General features: G+C 46.4%; 1 protein-coding gene across 2 annotated transcripts in view; it reads left to right on the forward strand.

Moving 5' to 3' along the window:
- The first annotated feature begins 45 nt into the window (after positions 1-45).
- LOC147128315 (exostosin-1) overlaps positions 46-17,865 on the forward strand; it is a 55,738-nt gene continuing 37,918 nt past the window's right edge. For both annotated transcript variants that reach the window (XM_086019071.1, XM_086019072.1), the window contains exons 1-2: positions 46-347; positions 798-1,579. In XM_086019071.1, coding sequence (XP_085875197.1) covers positions 48-347; positions 798-1,579 — 1,082 coding nt within the window. In that variant the 5' untranslated portion in view covers positions 46-47. The remainder of the gene's footprint in view (positions 348-797; positions 1,580-17,865) is intronic.

Genomic DNA, 17,865 nt, shown 5'->3' on the forward strand with positions numbered 1-17,865 from the left:
TCCTCCTCCTCCTCCCGATCCCACCCTCCACCTCCCCCGCAGCACACATGCAGGCCAAGAAGCGGTACCTGCTCGTGTCTGTGGGGGTCGCTCTTCTCTTCCTGGTCTACATGTGGGCTCTGCAAATCGCCGACTTTGAGCAGCAACAGCAGCAGCGGTGGTACCGCCGCCACCAGTTGCCCCAGTACCCCGACGACGACCGGCACCAGCCGTACAGCCAGAGCCAGGAAGCGGAGCGGGCCAGGCCCAGGCCGCCGCTGCCTCGCAGGGGCCCGTCCAAACAGCCCGGCCGCTGGACCGACTTGACCCGGTTGCTGGGGCCCTACCTGGAGGGAGGAGAGCAGGAGGTACGCCGAATGGAGATTAAAGGTTGTGACTGATACGGAGAGCAACCGGAAGAATAGTCGGGCAAAATGTACCGACACGTTGAACAGTTGGACGTGTGCTATCAAAAGTTTGCAGAGGGCCAAATTAAGTTGAGTTGAAAAGGTTCGGCCACCATGTTGACGGTATTGCTCGTAGTCATGTATTCTTTATCCTCTGCAAAGAACGACTGATTGTAGTAGTAGGCAGGACACGCCCTGCTGCAATTTGATTGGCTGCTGCTTCCAGGAAAGACAGCCTAGAGCTCCGGTGGGATTCATAATTCGTAACAGTGGTATACTTAATCCGTCTGTCCTTTACTGCCTCCAGCTGGCCACGGTCACCCTTAAATTCAGTTTCTATTTTGTCCATAAATATTCAAGACCTCGGAAAAAGCATCCTTGAAGATCATTTTTTTTACGTGTACTTTTCAGGAGGACGGTCCTCAGGTGCACCACCAGCACAGCTCGCCCCGAGAGCGGCGGGCGGTCCGCGACAACCTCTACAAGAACAAACGCTGCCGCATGGAAACCTGCTTCGACTTTGCCCGCTGCCAGCCACACTTCGGCGTCTACGTCTACCCGCCGCAGAGGGGCGACGAGATCTCCGCCACCTATCGTAAGATCCTGTCCTCCATTCAGGAGTCTCGTTTCCACACCGCCGACCCCCTGAAGGCCTGCCTGTTCGTCCTGGCCGTGGACACCCTGGACAGGGACCGCCTGTCGGCCCAGTTTGTCCAGAACGCCAGGACGCGCATCCAGAGTTTGCCCACGTGGAACGACGGTAGGAACCACCTGATTTTTAACCTCTACTCCGGTACCTGGCCGGACTACACAGAGGATCTGGGATTCGAGGTGGGCCAGGCCATGTTGGCCAAGGCCAGCGCCGACGTGGCCAACTTCCGACCCAACTTTGATATTTCCATCCCTTTGTTCTCCAAAGACCACCCGCTGAAAGCAGGGGTCGCGGGTGGCACGGGGGCCGGCGGTGGCGCGGCGCCCCGAGACGCGCCCGCCTCCTCCTCGTCCTCCAGGCGCTACCTGCTGGTCTTCAAAGGGAAGCGCTACCTGACGGGGATCGGCTCGGAGACCAGGAACACTTTGTATCACATCCACAACGGGGACGATATTGTCCTGCTGACCACCTGCAAGCACGGCAAGGACTGGGAGAAGCACAAGGACTCGCGCTGCGATCACGACAACCGAGAATATGCAAAGTAAGAACAACTCTTGCATCTTCTTTTCTCATGTGTACTTATATTCATATGTGTATACATTAGGATCTTTTTTCAACTTTTCGGGTCTGTGCACCTCTACTGCACCATTACACCGTATTTCATGTACGCCCGCATTCGTGTATTTACATATCGTCTATTGATTGCTCATATTTAATGGGTTGTGCACCTAACGCAGGGGTGCCCAGGTACGGTCCCTGAGGGCCCCCTACATTGATTTAGGGCTGCTCGATTATGGAAAAAAATGTTGATCAAGATCACTTGGGTAATAATTGAAATCCTGATTATTCAAACGATCATTTATTTTTGGGTTCAGCACAAGAAAATGTTTAAACGTAAAAGACAAATACATTTCTTTGAAACACTAATTATGTAAGTTCCTTTTGGACCAAACAAAATGTATGAAATTAGTTATAGAATAACTTTCGGTGTGAATGTATAAATTCAAGTATGATTTCCTTGTGTAAACAAACATAGTGCGTTGGGTATAAATGCAGAGTAATCATCGTTTTTTTACGACTATGCCAATTTTGTAATCCCGGAGTGTAATAATTGCAATTGTCGTTGTATTTCGATTAATTGCACAGCCCTACATTGACCTCATGGCAATCTGAACATTTCAATGACGTTCGCCTTGTATTGACGAGGTCAATCTGACCTGTTCGCTCATATTGGCAATATAATCCGATTCCTATCTGATTTGAATGTGTTTACAGTTCTTTGTAGACGCATACAGAAACAAAGTTTGGTCACTTGGATGAGTCGGGTGAACAGTTGCTGAGGTCCGCGTTGAAAGTCCTCCCGTCATTTGGCCTAAAGACGTCTTTGCCGAGTGCCTCCGACTCGTTTGCGCCAAAAAGGGCCACGGCCTCTTGTGTCTCGCGTTTTTTTTTTTCGGAGGCCGACAAGACAGCAGGCGGACGAGTGCGACGGGAGCCGTTGTGAAATTTTTAAAGCGACAGCTGATTGCACTTAGACCGAAACAAAAGTAACGTTGTCTAGCAGCGTCATCTGCTCCATATTTTAGCGTCAGATACGCTAGCACAAAAGTGGGCTTCAATATCTACGCCTCACTTTTTAATTTCCATCGATTTGTCCTTTATTTGCTTTTTGTAATTGTATTTGTTTAATTGTAAAGCGACTTTACGGTCACACATTAGTATGACGATGGTTACGTTTAGGGCCGTCACTGTCAAATCATTTTAGAATCGATTATCCATGGATGGCCTGGAAATGTCTGGTGTGCACGGCGGTACAATGCTGCTGGCAAAAATTTTTTACGTAACCTACATTTTTTTTCCCAGCCCAAATTAAGTTTAAGCCCCTCACGTCTTGAGTTAGTTTTTTTCCTCCTACATAGTTTTGGTACAAATCTGTATGAAAGTGCAGATTTGGCAAGTTACTTTCATTTTGGACCTTACTGTCTCATTTGGGGGGCAGTGACCCACTGGACGTTTCGCGCGCAATCGCGTCATTCTAAAGGACCACAAAGCCTCCGAAAATGAAAATACACACCCAAAAGCGCATTGGCGCATTTGTGGTCTTAATGGCAGAAAAATAAATGACTTGATTCATCGTCGCGGTTCATAAAATCAGTTTTACAGAAAATAAAAGAGCGACGTGAACTGTGAGAGGCTGCTAATCAATAGCAGGCGCGAGTGAACACAGCGCGCTTAAGAGGCTCCTTCGCTAAAAGTAATTAGCACATTCTCCCTCGCGGCCTGATAGCTTTTTATTACGAAAGTGGATCCCAATTTCACACCCTGTGGCTTTTAGTGTGTGTTATTTCTTTTGGCGTTGTTGCTCGATTGATATTATTCACGTGGTGCTTTGGAATCAGAGAAATAGTCAAGTCGGCCTTTGATGGCAATTAAGTTTGCTGTCAATTCACAACAACGAGGTTGCGCTGCCGTCGACTGTTTAGTGTGTGAAAGTTGGCACTGAAGCGCCGCCCTTGGATTGTTTTTTTTGTTGTTTTTTTTTTGATGGCAGAGTGGACACAGTCAAATCGTGTGTCAACGAGCCGTCTCCTGATCTTTTGAAATCTTTTAGTGGTGACCGGCAGCCGGATCGGTGCTGTTGTCAGGTCGGCGGACAACATTGGAGTTCACCCTTTTACGGATAAATTTTGACAGAGCATGTCTGACTCAGCGCGTGGCTGGAGTTGAACGCCAGCGGCTTTTTTACACGGCCATTCGCCATTCACGCCACGAACTGCGTTATCTGTTTCTGACGGTCACGACGCATGCTTTATACACACTTTGTTTATACCATTTATACTCTGTTCAAGTGTCTTGTGTCAAAACTAGTCCGACTTCCTTGTTGGAATTTCTCTCCCTCATCATCAAGATGACAAGTCGAATTTCGCCACCTTTTCTTTATCTTCGACTCAAAAGCTGTTTTGATTTCACATTGAAAGCGATGCAACGCCGCCATCTTCAGGGATCTGTTATTCATTACATTGATTTACAAATGACAGTTTGACAACCAAGACAAATACAGGTGTCAAGGCCAGTGAATGAGTGAAGCACCTACCTCGTACATGTTGTAGCAAAAGGTAGTAAAAGCAAATGTCAACGGCGGTCATGTGGTCAGCGTGCCGGCGCGTCCGTTTCCCTCCCTCTGCGTTTTTGCCCTCATCCTTCCTCCTCCTCCTCCTCCTCCTCCTGCCGTCCTCCGCTCTGCTCCCTTATCTGCCATCACGCTCGTCCGCGCCTGCCAGGCCGAGGCAAAGCGTGGAAAAAGCTTTCGCTGCTGTCTAAGTGAATCTTTTGATGCGAGCGCCGATGAAGAGCACCACCAGGGATAATAACACAGTGCCACTTTCCCACCAGAGAGAGGGAAGACCAGACACTTTTTAAAACAACTTTGATGCGCGTGACAATTCTGCCAGCATAATGAAACATACAAGACGTGGGAGGGAACGCTGGGCGGGCGGGAACGGGGGAGCGGAGGGACAACCAGGGAAAGTCACCGCTGGATTGCGGTTGAGGTGGTGTGCTCCAGGGCGGCGATCTTGAGCCCTGTTAGTATCAGTTTAAGGGTGCCGTCGCACAAGAATATATAGTTTGTTTCTTTTTCTTCATTTGGATGTTTGAAAACAGGCAAGCTGGTGTTTTATTCCATTTTTATGATGAAAAAAACACACCCAGTAACTTTATTACATCACGGATACAATAACACACTAATTATCATTAATCAGGCCTAAAATCTTTTATGGACAACTTCTTCCAGATTGGAATTCTCCAGAAAGTCTCTTTTCAGTTGCCAAGAGGTTGGTAAAAAAAAAAAAAAAAAAAAAAAAAATCTGTATCAGTGTTGCATATTAATGTCAAGAAAAATGAGCTGACTAGGATTCTGGCCACAGAGAAATAAATAAATACGTTATTTGGACTCATAAGACATTCTAATAGAGGAGTACATCCCGACAAAGACAATTTCCTTTCATTCCCTCGTTATTAGGAGGTTTTAGGCAGTTATGCGAAGATTTTGGCAATTTCCACCTGTCGGGACGCGTAGGGCTTTTTCCTGTCCGTTATGCAGCCGGCGGACATCTCGGGGCGGCGGGAGAACTCGTCAATACGCCGAAGGCTTTTTGCCAAGGCTGCCAGGTGAGTAAAAACAGCCGCATCGATCGGGCGTCACGGCGACCAATCAGCAGATGAATGGAGGTTAATGCTCCCCTCTTGGCGCGTGAAAGCCAAACATAGATCGCTATTCATCCCGCGAGTCTTGACGTGGCGAGAGGAAAAAAAAAACATGATGGGGCATCATGGAGAGAAGTTGCATTCACAATCTCAGAATGATGCCCACTAACTGCAGGAATTGCGAAAGAGAACCATTGATGCGAACAAAGGTTCTTCTTCATTGGGGGGGAGTCGAGAGGAAGGGGACACCTGATGCATTTTAGGTGTGGCCCAAAAAAAAAAAAACAAAAAAAAAAATCACTAAAACTGAAATGAAGAACAGTTCAGAGCTATATTTTCAGCAGTGATCTTCAAACGCGTGATATAGACACAAATGAATCCCTGAATTCACATCACAAAAAAGTTATGAAAGACTTTTCGACATATACGTGTGACGATCACATCAAGCCTTTTGAGTCCAAATCTTTACCGTGGTCCAAATTGATAGCGTTTCTTTCGTATACTTCACTTCCTTGACGCCAATTACTCCTTTCCTATACATACTGTATAAATACGCCAAACATCCGTGAATCGGGGCATTTTCAGCAAGTAGCTCAGCATTAGTTCGAAAATGTGTCAATAGTGAGCCATAGTGGGTGTTCACTGTAACCCACGCAAAAGAAACTATTAATTCCACCCGGGAGAACAACATGCACATCTCTGACATTTTTCTCAAGTGTGGATGGGCCTTGGCACTCAATTCTCTGCGACCCGCCGCGGTCTAAATTCCACTCAATCGCAGGCTTCTTCCGTGCATCCGTCACATTGCCGCCTCTCTGCCCTCATCTCTTTTGTCATCTGGCGTCTTCTTCCCGCTTCCTTGGCTCTCTCGCTCTTCACGCCAGCCAGTTGAGCCGAGGTCAAGGTGCGCCGTCGCCATCCATTCTCGCCCAGGGAGACGGAATTACGCGGGCGGGAGATGGCTCACAGCAGGAGGGGCAAGAAGTTCTTGTCGGCTTGTCCACGAAACTTTGGCCGGGGCCAAACAATTTGCTAGACTTGTTCAGTAACGCGCACGTTTGGATTTTGCCTTTAACATCCGCGTTTTATTGACCGACAACTGAATCGCACCTCTTTCGAGGCAAAGGAATGCGGAACCTAAAATGGCCGCTTGAAACTCAAAATAGTGGACTCCCTGCGTCTTTTTCGGGCTTAACTTTTTGAGGGGCTCCATAAATAAAATAATTCAAAAGACTTTTTTTTTTTTTTTTTTTTTTTTTTTTTATAAGGCCACTTTTATCAAATGTAACGCCTCCTTCATAAAACGAGACCATCAGGGAGGCGTTGAAGAACCATAGCACTATATTTGACATTTGAAAGAAATTTTGTGATTTCGATGACATTTTTGTCTATTTTTCTTGTTAAAAAAAAAAAAAAAAAATCCCACCGCACAAGCGAATGATTTGACTTCAAGGACAATTACTGCCTTCAGGATAGAAAATCAAATGTCACACCTTTTAAGGATGTATGCGTCTTCCTCGGCGAAGGTAATTTTGAGACTTTTTTTTTTTTTTTTTTTTTTTTTTTGTTTCCGTTCCACCTTTCGGAGTAAAATGCCGGGCGGCGTTCGCCTTGTGTGGCTGTGTAAAAGTGCACCAGCAGGGATTTACAGCTCATTGGCTCTCATTATGAAAATGTGGTATTGCGCTGGAAAGCCTCCGGCTGTTCTGCGGTGGATTAGAGAGGTGGCGCCGAGCGCAGCTGGCAGACACAACCAACCAAGCAACCCCGTACACCCACCATCCCTCATTTATGTTGTTTCGTGTTATATAAGAATAAGAATAATAAGAATAAGAATGCCTTTATTGATCCCACAGTGGGGAAATTTTCATTGTTACAGTAGCAAAGATATAGGTCACACAGGGGCGGCGGCATAATGTGGCCATTAATGTATAACATTGACGGCAAACATTTAGAATCAAACCTATGTAGATATACGCAGTAACATGTGTATATACACATGTGTATACACACCAACCTACATCTACATAAAAAATATGAGGAACACTCATTTAGGCCTGTACATAGTACAGAGGAAAAAATACTCTAAGTGACAGTGCTGCAGTGCTGTAGTGAAATGTAAGGAACAGCATTGGATAAAAATAAAACTATACACAACTTCTGTCCAAATGTTGCGGTCTCTTTCCAAAGCTATACGGTATTTTATGGCCCTTTCAATTCGTCCATTGGATGAGAATGTGGGTTGAAGACGGGAACTTTGGACTCTTTCTCACTGTCTGAGTTGTGCGACTTGGTCTTGTTGTCAACAGGCGCTAATCTTCTCTCATCTTATGCTGATGTACGTCGCATTACATATTATCGCGTTTGTTTGTGCTCTAAGTCATTGATCGTTCTTTGAATGGGGTTTCCCCAAAGGTGGCTTTATATTGTTTTTAATCAACTTCAACGAGCCCAAAGCAGCATCCGTGGAAATGGTTCCACAAATGGCGCCAAACTAATCACAATTTGTTTTGCTTAATTCACTTTTTAAGTCGGGCGATTGCTCCCCGGGTTGCCTTCCAATGTGGGATTTTGCTTCTGGACGATTTGCTTTATGTCTCGGAACACAGATGGTGCACTTTTGTGTTTGCGCTTGAGTTTGACCCCAAATTCTGCCGTCGGCCTACCAGAGGGACGGACGCACGCTGCCCTCGGACAATATTTATTTCACAGGAAGCACCGTGTCCTATAATGGGTGGTAATATACAGCGCGATCATCAGAATGTACGGCGGCGTCATCTAAGTCGGCATCATACACACTCGACATGGTACGCCATAGTAGACGTAAGTAGGCATGAAAATCAGTGGTTCAATTCCTAGGAATCATTTGCTTGTCGTTTTATACGTGAATGCAATATAAACCGCCATAATATTCGCTGTTGCGATAAACCTATTGTACTTTGTCGTAACACAGCATTGCATCGATCGGCGTAATATCCCGTACGCCGTAACGCGCCGCGACAGCCACCGTCGCCATAGGCGTTGTCACAATATACGTTGCCGTCATTTATCCGGTTGTAATCTACACCGTCGTAACACGCACTGTTGGGTTATACGGGCCCATATAGTTTTTAATCGGATTGGATGGGGACCAGTTGTACATGTGAATTGGCAGCGACTCCGCTTGCAGTGCGAGCGCATCGACTATGTGTCAGCAGCGCGTTCATATTAACGGCGCCATATGTGCTTTCTGCTGACTGAGGCGCACACGGCAGACCTCCGCATATACGCCGTCAAGACGAAACATCAACACCGAGCTGACCGTAAAGTCAAACAACAGACGCGGCCGGATCACGTGGCGTTAGCGCGCGATCCGCTGAGCGCCGGCGAGGCCCGGCCAGATGGTGCCGACGGCCCTGACAGTAAGCTGCAGCCGTGCGGGGAGAAAAACAAAAAAGATCATCTGCGCGCTTGTTTTGTCCTGTTCAAATCCAACTACAAAGCACGGCAAACAATCCCATTCAGATTTGCGCCGCGAATAATTCTCACTAATGAATAGAGCCCGCAATGACTCCCCGAAAGATTGTGTGACTTGCTCCGTCGTTCCCTCGCCCGGCTTGGCTCCCCTGTTGTGGATCCCTGGCCACACATTCGATATTTGGGAGTGAGTGGCATTCAAACAAATAGAATATTGCAAATCCCAATCAACGGCGGGCCAAATATACTCCCGGCACAAACGAAGACACCCCAAACTTCTGACACACAAACAAGCAGTCATACACGCCCAGTGGAGGTGAAGAAGCAGGAAAAGAGGCAAATAAATCAAAGCAAGGTTGTGGCCGCCTCGTTTTAAAACGCTCCCTGTCGATGGTGTGGAGAGCGGAGGCGGAAACTTTTAATGTCTTTTGTTTTCTCCCACTCGGTGTTTGTGTGTGTGTGTGTGTGTGTGTGCGTGTTGCGTTTAAGGGCCTCTCCAGCTGTGCTTTCGGGCTCGAAAATGGCTGTCATTTGCATCCGCCACTCAAGGACGGGCGGCACATTAGCGCCATCGCTCCTGTCGGAGAAGCGCAGCGCCATCAACGTGCCGTCGAGCCGACGACGACCTTAGAAAACTTTTTTATTGGATGCGAAAAGGCGGCGCCGGCCCCAGCTGACAAGTTAATCCACGCAGAGGAGGAGGAGCCGTCGTCTTTCACGAAGTCGGCTTCGCGGCGACGTACGCGCGGCTTTTAACGGCAAAGTCTGCTTTGTTTGTGTGCGCGATGGAGGCGACGCGCACCTACAATAAAATTGTCTCGCCACTTTAGCCACAGTAAACAACCGCATGCCAACACCATCGTTCTTAACAAGACTCCCCCGACGACCGTTACTCGTAGAGAGCCTCTTAAAGGGGACATATTACGGAAGATTGACTTTTTAATTGCTTGTATACAAATAGTTGAGGCTCGGGAGCGCCTGCCCACCCATCAAGTGTGAAATTAAACAACTAAGTAAATCTGTTACACGGCCATCTTTGGGAGGGGAGGGGGGGGGGATGTGTGTGTGCGCCACATGCACCCAAGATTCCCCATCCTTTATTGAACCAAAGCACACTTTTTACATTAGAAAAAAAATAAACGTATATAGAGTCGCTGGAAAGATTTCAACGTAGTCCTCATTGTGTTCCATGGATTATGCCTTGGAATTTTTTTGGGTTTTTTTTGTGCCTTTCTATTGTCAAACGATGCCTCTCTGATGCTGTGGGAGCTCTCTCCGGGCCAGGACTTGTGCTGGAAGATGTGACTAGTACCAGGAAAAGGCTACTAGAACATCTGGATTTTATTTGGGGTTCATCAGAGGCACTTTAAATTTAAATGGCAGCTGTGTGCTGACTCCCACTTAACACAAGTCCTGTAACATAAATGTCACAATTTGCCGTTACGCTCGAAAACCGACGGCATTCCACAAGGCTCACTACTCGGTCCGTGTAGTTTTACAGTATATTCTACATGCATGTTAAAATTGCCTGATGTAACAATAAAAAAAGAAGAAAAAAAAGTATTCCACAAGGCTTGATAGTACGGCCACTCTACATGAAAGCCCAAAGGAACGTCACATAGGCAAAATTGCTACCACTAGGCTAGACGACGAGAGCGACTTTTCAAGGTTTCAAATTTCACACAGTTTGCTAATTTCTGTTTTGGCGTAAGAATATAATATTAATGGCCTCAAACATTTTTTGGACTGCGGTTGTGAGTTTATTACTGCGTAGTATAAAGTTTGATAGTTTTTATATTGACTGTAACTATTTTAGAACAAAATTGTTTGACTTGTGCGGCATTTTCTACTGCAATTCCTCCAAGTCCTTCCTTGGACTTTTCTGGAGTCCACTTAGCGTCTCTGCTTATCTGTTGACATCACATCCCGCCTGCCTTCCCGACCGTATCTTCTTTCTTAAGTCCGCGCTCTTACGGGATTGACGTTTTAAAAGCAACTTCAGCCTGTTTTGCATATATTCATTTTCACCGCCGGGTTTCTATTTCCTGCTTGATTTGTGCGCAGTGCCTTAATGGACTTGGCTGTCGCGCGCGCGCGCGCGTGCGCATGTGTGTGTGTTGGTAAGTCTATATGTTGCTGATTTAGACGCGCCTCCGGTAGCTAATACGTCGGCTAATGGCCAAGATAATGATTGGTGCAAATGGGGCTGCCAAACGTTGGCTTTTGGCGACTCAAACTACGCCGCATTGATCATTCAACATGATTGAGACGGACGGCTTTTGTGAGAACACGCCTGTTTAGCTCGAATGCCTTCACGGACGAAGAAGAACGACGGTGGTAGGAGGGGAAAGGGAGTGACTTGCGCCTTATTTCTTATCCTTTTTCTCCTCTGTCTGATCGATTTATTTCGAGTCGTTTTGTTCTTTCCATTGTGACTTTGCACGAGGCGTCATGTTGTTCGGACGATTTGCATTGACTTGCGAGCAAAAATTGGCCTGTATGGGCAATTAACTCAATTGAACTCTCTTCTCTCTTACAATACTCGCAGGCATATGTTCTTTACTGGGTGACTTTAACTTAAGAGTAGCTGAGAAACTCTTCGTTGATTGTCGGCATGAGTGTGTTGTACCGCCCCCTGGTGGCCAGGCCGTGCACACCAGAAGGCGTTCGGGGAATAAATCGCCACGCACAAACTGTTTAATTCCTGACATTCTCGTTAATTATGTTACCGCTAAATGTTTTATAATGTACAATACGTATCGAGTGCTTCAAAACACATCGCACCGAATAACAGCGGTTCGCGATCAATATTTATCTAATAATGTAGTTCCTCTTCTTGTTTGGTGGGATGCACAGAAGGAGGGAGCATAGATTCAGCCAGATGAGAGTGGATCGACGAACGTGAGATCCCGGTTGATAAACTGTCCCGTTTAAGGAGGCTGATGGTCCTCGGATGACCGCACCCACCCGCGCGCCAGACGGGACTTTGCTGCCCTCATGGTCGTCATCGTCCTTAACCGCCCATTTTCCGCCGAGAAAGTCGTTTACCCAACGACGTGGAGAGCTTGCGACAAACGGATGACTCGTGTCTGTAAAAACACGGTTAGCCTCTGAATTGCAGGAATCAATTTCGAATACCCCAAATAAAAATGATTAACTTTAACCTGGCACCAGAAATACAAAAACTCATTTTGCTCAACTCACAAATAAAGTTGTCTGCATTTGCATTGGGACTATTCAAATGTTGAAGTTCACAGTTGAATGGACTTTTCCAAAATATTATATTTAGGGAAAAAAAAAAAAAAATCTTCCTTGATCCACAAAAAAATGTTGCTCTTACAGTTGAACTCTTCGCATGTTGGTTGCAATCGTGGACTTTTGTAAACCTTCATTTTTTGGTTTGTTTAAAATGGCAAAAAGCCAACTACAAAGCAAAACACTTGTGAAGGTGCTGTTTAGACACGTTCCCCCCCCCCAGGAAATGTTGTTTCATGTCCAAATTTGAGTGGACTATCTTACTGCAGAAAAGCCAAATTAAAGGCAAAACATGCGCGGTGTTAATCCTTTTCATTTTTTTTTTTTTTAACTACACAAAAAGCAAACACATTTCAGCCCCACCCCTCTCCCAAAATGTCAGTTAAATGCTTCATGTCTGTAAAAACACAGCGCGCAGTGAAGGCTGGAAGTCTGACAAAACCTCCATTAGCGATCTTATCTCTTCATTGGGCTTTTTATCCTCTTCTGCTACTTCACAGGAAATGGGTGCGGGATTTAGAAAAAAAAAAAGAGAGAGAGAGAGAGAGAGAGGCTCTTGTACCTTGTCATTTTCAGGACAGCGCCGTAATGAGAGGGAACAAAGGAACATGACATGGAGCGAGAGCGCGTCATGAATATTACACTGATAGCATTGGAGGCGACACAGCTGGCATCAACAAGCTGCGAAGCGCGGGCTGCCGCTGCAAAATGTCCCGATAAACCGGAAATGTTACCTCTCGCGGTGCACTACGACAACATCAGGTATCCATTCGGTGGTCTTACGAGGTCGCCCCGCAAGAATAAAGATGACCGTCATGATTAAAACCAAGTGCGGAGAACCTTGAAAATTAACCTTAATTCTTAAGCAGGTGATCGACAATTTTTATTTATTTATTTATTTTTCCATGCGCTAATTTGCAATAAAACTACAAATTCAGAATTGAGTGCGAACAATTTAAAAAGTTGACTGACGGTAATTGGCATCTTTTGGGCAAAACTGCAAATTCAGAACGGAGTTAACCCTGATAATTATTTGTGCTGATGAACCAAATTCCCACAGTCAGATACATTTTTCGGCAGATGAACGCGATTATTTTTACTGCACGAGAGCGAATGGTTGACGCACATGGTTCAAAATCTGAAATTTTGACCCGCAAAGTCGCTGTTAAGCGACAAAAACATCCAGTTAAGAAAATACGATGAGAAAAAGTAAGAAATATATTCATGTGTACGTTACAAGTTTGCCCTTCTTGGCTTACATCGATTTTTTTTTTTTGGGTAACTGATTGTATGGCATTATTGTTAGCAATCTTCGGCTAATATCCGTCGGTCGGGCCTGGATTAGTTTAATGAAAAACCCCCCTCGGGACTTGCATCTAAATTGTCTGATTATCGACAGAAAGCTGCTTTGCGATGCTAACTAACGACGCCCAGATTTGGGGCCAGATTTAAGGGAAGAAGCATAACTGGGAAGGGTGAAAAAAAAAATGTTTTTTTGAGGACACGAACAAAACAGTGGCCAGACGCCTCTTCCGACCACACTCTTGAATTTGTCCGCATCGATGACTGGAGAAGTTCCGCCAGCAGCACTCTCACCCCTCTCTAGCGAGAATACGAGGACGACAAAGCGTCCTTCTTCTGGTGATCAGTATGAGCGTGTGCGAGTGTGACAATAGCAATTTTCACACACCTGCTTCGTGAGACCGAGAGCTCGTGACACCGACGAGTGTTGCAAAGTCTCAGGGGGAAGGGAAAATTGGCTAATTTGGACACAAGTGAACGTTTTCCCTTGTGGCTGTGCTCGCCTTTGTTGCCAGTGGTTAAGACATTTGTGTCTTTCTCCACATATTTCATAGCATTTGTTCCACCCAGGTGTCTTTGAGTCCAGCACGAGGATTTGAAAGGGGGAAAAGAAAAAAAAAAAAAAAAGAATTGCGTGCCATCCCTCCCTTTAAAAATCCCACGTCACGCGCCTTGACGGTCGCAGCCGGGCGTGACGGCCGGGCCCGCGCAGGCTGAGTAACCGCATCTGACAGCGGAACGGCCGAGGAGCGACCCGGCGAGTCCCGGGACGCCCCGCAAAAAGCACTCGCACGCTCTTTTATTTACTCCAGCCGTATTATTAAGCAGCCTTCATGTTGACTTACCGCAAAGCTCCCGTCTGCCGCTCTGCTTTATTCCGTCTTGGAAATAGATGTCAATTTTTCAGCCACTGATTTTTGCACCTTTCTGTTCTTTTTGCGTTTGAGTTGAGAAGGGCGGCCTGTAGGAAATGAGAAGAGAGTGTTAAATTCACTTTGAGTTTTACTACAGCGGAAGCGACTTCGTGTAGCCAAGTTCTTGGGTTTATCCACGTCGCAACAACCGGGCGCTCTAATGCGGCGGCGATAGCCCGATGCAGTTCAAGTCCAATTTAAAAATAAAAAATAAAAACAGATGTCACCCACCTTTCTCTGCGTGACATGCGCACACTAATGGCTGACAACAAGGCGCTCTAAAGCGGCGTATAAAAGAACGATGCATCTTCAAATCTGTGTGTTGTACTTGAAAGAGTTTTAAAATTTGGTGTAGAAAACTAGGGTTAGGGTTTCAAGCCTGCATTAGGGTTTCAAGGTAGGATTTCAAGTCAGAGCTATGGTTTCAACACCTGGATTAAGAATTCAAAAGAAGCCGTGGCGTTTTCGAACGAGGGTTGGCAAGCTTAGCTTAGCATTAGCACCCTGAGCTAGCTAACCTAGCTCGTTCACATAGGCGATTTATGTGGCGCAAGGTTTGAAAGTTTAAAAGCCATATTTGAAACGGTAGGCCTCATTCAAAACGGTGAGCCAGGCTGCAAAGCGAAATCGGTTGAGGGGTCACGCCGCGAGCGGCGGACATCTTTGGCATTTTTTCCGACTTTGCCGCCCTGACGTTTTCAGCCCGACTCCGCCGCAGCCTCTCACTCATCCCGACAGACTCGGTAGTAAAAAAGGCGCTGCTGACAAGCCAGCCCACCCCCCCCCCCCCCCCGATAAAAACGCTTCTGGGGCTAGCAAGTTGATCTGAATGTTTGTTTGGATCTTTTGCCCTCGGCCGTCACAAATGTCTGCGTCGGTGTCAGCCGTGCGGCCATTTGGATGACAGACGTGCCAAACGGGGGCCGGCCTCCGCTCGGGGCCTCGCACGACACTTGTAGCAGGAAAAGGAACGTCGGATTTGCCTTGTTCGAACCGAAACTCAAACAGGAGGTCAACATTGGGTCCATTTTAGAATTCGTTGGAGGCTTGAAACCCTTACTCTCACCTTATCTTGAAAGCCTAATTTGAAATACTATCTCATGTTTTAAGCGCCTAATTTGAAACTGCAACCCTTGTCTTGAAGCCCTACTTCGAAACCTCAAGTCTGTCTTGAAACCCCACTCTAGTCCACAATTTTAACCCAGGCTTGATACCCTAATTCGGAATCCGAGCACTAACTTGTCTTGGAATGTTACTTTAAAATCCAAATGGTCTTGAAGCCCTAATTTGAAACCCTAATCTTGTCTTCAAACTGCACTTTTTAACCCCAGCTTTTGTCTGGAATCTTAACCCTGACCTAATTTGAAAGTGTGACCCCTTGTTTGAAACCATACTTTGAAACATTAACTTTTGTTTTCGAGTCCTAAAATTGCAACCCTAATTTGAAGCCCTAAATTGTGTTTGAAGCCCTAACCCATTGAAAAAACGTGACTGACGTTCACGTGATGAGAACTTAACTGCAAAAAAAAAAAAAAAAAAAAAAAAAGCCCTGCCCTGCAGGGTGCGCGTGAAGCGACGCTTGCGATGCTTGTTAAAGGCACTCGAAGACAAGATGTCGGCCGAGCGCTTGGTAATTGCCCGCCGCTTTGGCGCCGTACTGCGCAAACTGTCAGACGGGCGGCTCGCCCTGGCGGCTCGTGCGCGTTGACTTCGTCTTTCTTTGCTTTTTCTTTTGGACACAAGAGTTGTACTTTTGTTGGCGCTGATTAAAGGGTAAGTTGGGTTTCAAGTCAGGTCTAAGGTTTGAAATGAGGCGTGGATTCAAAGCAATCCCCGGTCAGCGCTTTCTAAGGCAAGGTTAGGGCTTCAAATATACACCGTATATTTGGAAAGGCTATTTTGCGAAACATTCCCAGGATGTGATCCAGAATCTGCAGTTGAAAAAGGAGTTTTTGCACAAGTGTGCTCAAGTGTGAGGCCTCAATCCCAACGTTTGGTGTTTTTGTTGGACGGACCCTTGCTGAGGCTTTCAAATTGGGGTTGCAAGTGATTGCAAGTCAACCGGTATTTCTTTGCTTGCTGTTTATGTTCAGCACGGGTACCTAAACTTGGTGGGCGGGGCCTCCTTCACCCTTCAGCTTTTGCACAGCATCTTACTTTTTCCTCAAAGGATCCTTCCCTTGAACTTTTTCGTCCGTCCCGCCCTTTTTTTTTTTTTTTTTGTTCCTTTTTTATTCCCTCCCCTTGATCATTTTAAGAAGCGTCCAAAGCCGACGGGCTCGCCGCCGAAAGCGTCCGCCGCGTGACATTGACACGACTCTCGGCCGCTCGTGCCAAAACAAACTGAAGCTCTTTTACTTTTACTTTCTTTGTCTTGCGTGCGTGCGTGCGCGTGTGTGTGTGTGAGATTACGAGCCAGGTCCAGATGACGGGATTATTCTCGCATTCTCGCATGCTGTCCAAACAATTGTTCCCCTTCTGCTGCGCTGCTGAAAATCGCACTGCTTGGCCTGGCAGCTAAGTGCGCGGGGGATCTGCGTGCGTGCGTGTGATTTCTCTTCCCACAAGTTCGGAAGCGGACAAAAATGTTTTCAAGGGCAAGCCGCCAGTGTGAAGAATTTCTGTCAACAATAAAGTGTCGAAATAGCAATCGTCAAAAGCGTGAGGAGATCAATTGCGTAATAATAGACAAGTGATTCCTAAACAACGTTGACCTCATGTTTTTCGCATTGGAAACGGAAACACGATACTGACTGAATTTAGTTGAGGTTGGGCAATTCTAAGGTTCTGCCACATCACTACATTTTGATGACATTTTAATATTTCTTAGCTTCCAATGACCTTGTTTACAAAAGTACGGGCAAGTCAACGTACACATTTGGTCATTTTTTTCTCCAATTTTTTTTCCGACAACAGACTTCCCACGTATACGGCGCAACAGCGGGGACTTATCCTCAAATTGTGGTCGTGGTTTTATCGCGCGCAGGGGGCGTGCAATTTCTTGTTGCGCCACAAGAGGGCTTTCAAGCCTTGGAGGAGGTTCGCGCTACATCCTAATTCATTTGCACTTCCTATGCTTTATGCAAAGAAGAATAATAGCGAGCACATGCCGCGGCTAAGTGCGGTCTTGTTCGACGCTTGAGTCCAGGTAGTAAAAGGCGGCAGGTAATTGATGGCCGCGGACTAAAGTTCATTAGGCGTGTGCGGGCGGGGCTGCCAAGGAATACATTTCATTTCACAGCTCATTAACCTAATGGCGGCTCCGCTCCGCTCGTCGCCGCCGCCGCCGCCGCCTCCTCGGCTGATGATTTAATTTCCAAAGCGTGAAAGTCCACGTCGGCGGCTCGCTTAACAGCGCTCATGTCCGACGCAAAGCGGGACGGCTCCAGCATTATTTTGCCATCACGCGCATTCGTGTAAAAGTTGTGATGAGGGGTTTCGTCGTCTCGATGACTTGGGAATTCAATGAATCTCCCTCAGTAATCCGTTTGACTAAAATGGACTCGTTTGAAATCCAAAGCGATGCTTCCCATAGAAAATAAAAGGCAATTGCGGTGATCCGTTCCAGGCACGCAAAACGAAAGACATTTTATCCATAATCATTGAATTCTGTGGCGTTTCTCGCAATCTTTAACAAACGGCTCGCGCTCGGAGCTTTATGCCGTTAAAAGTCATCCAAAATGCAATGTTTTCG

This window comes from Filicampus tigris, chromosome 20 (genome assembly GCF_054856515.1).
Source record: "Filicampus tigris isolate MCC_2025a chromosome 20, RoL_Ftig_1.0, whole genome shotgun sequence".
NCBI lineage: Eukaryota > Metazoa > Chordata > Actinopteri > Syngnathiformes > Syngnathidae > Filicampus > Filicampus tigris.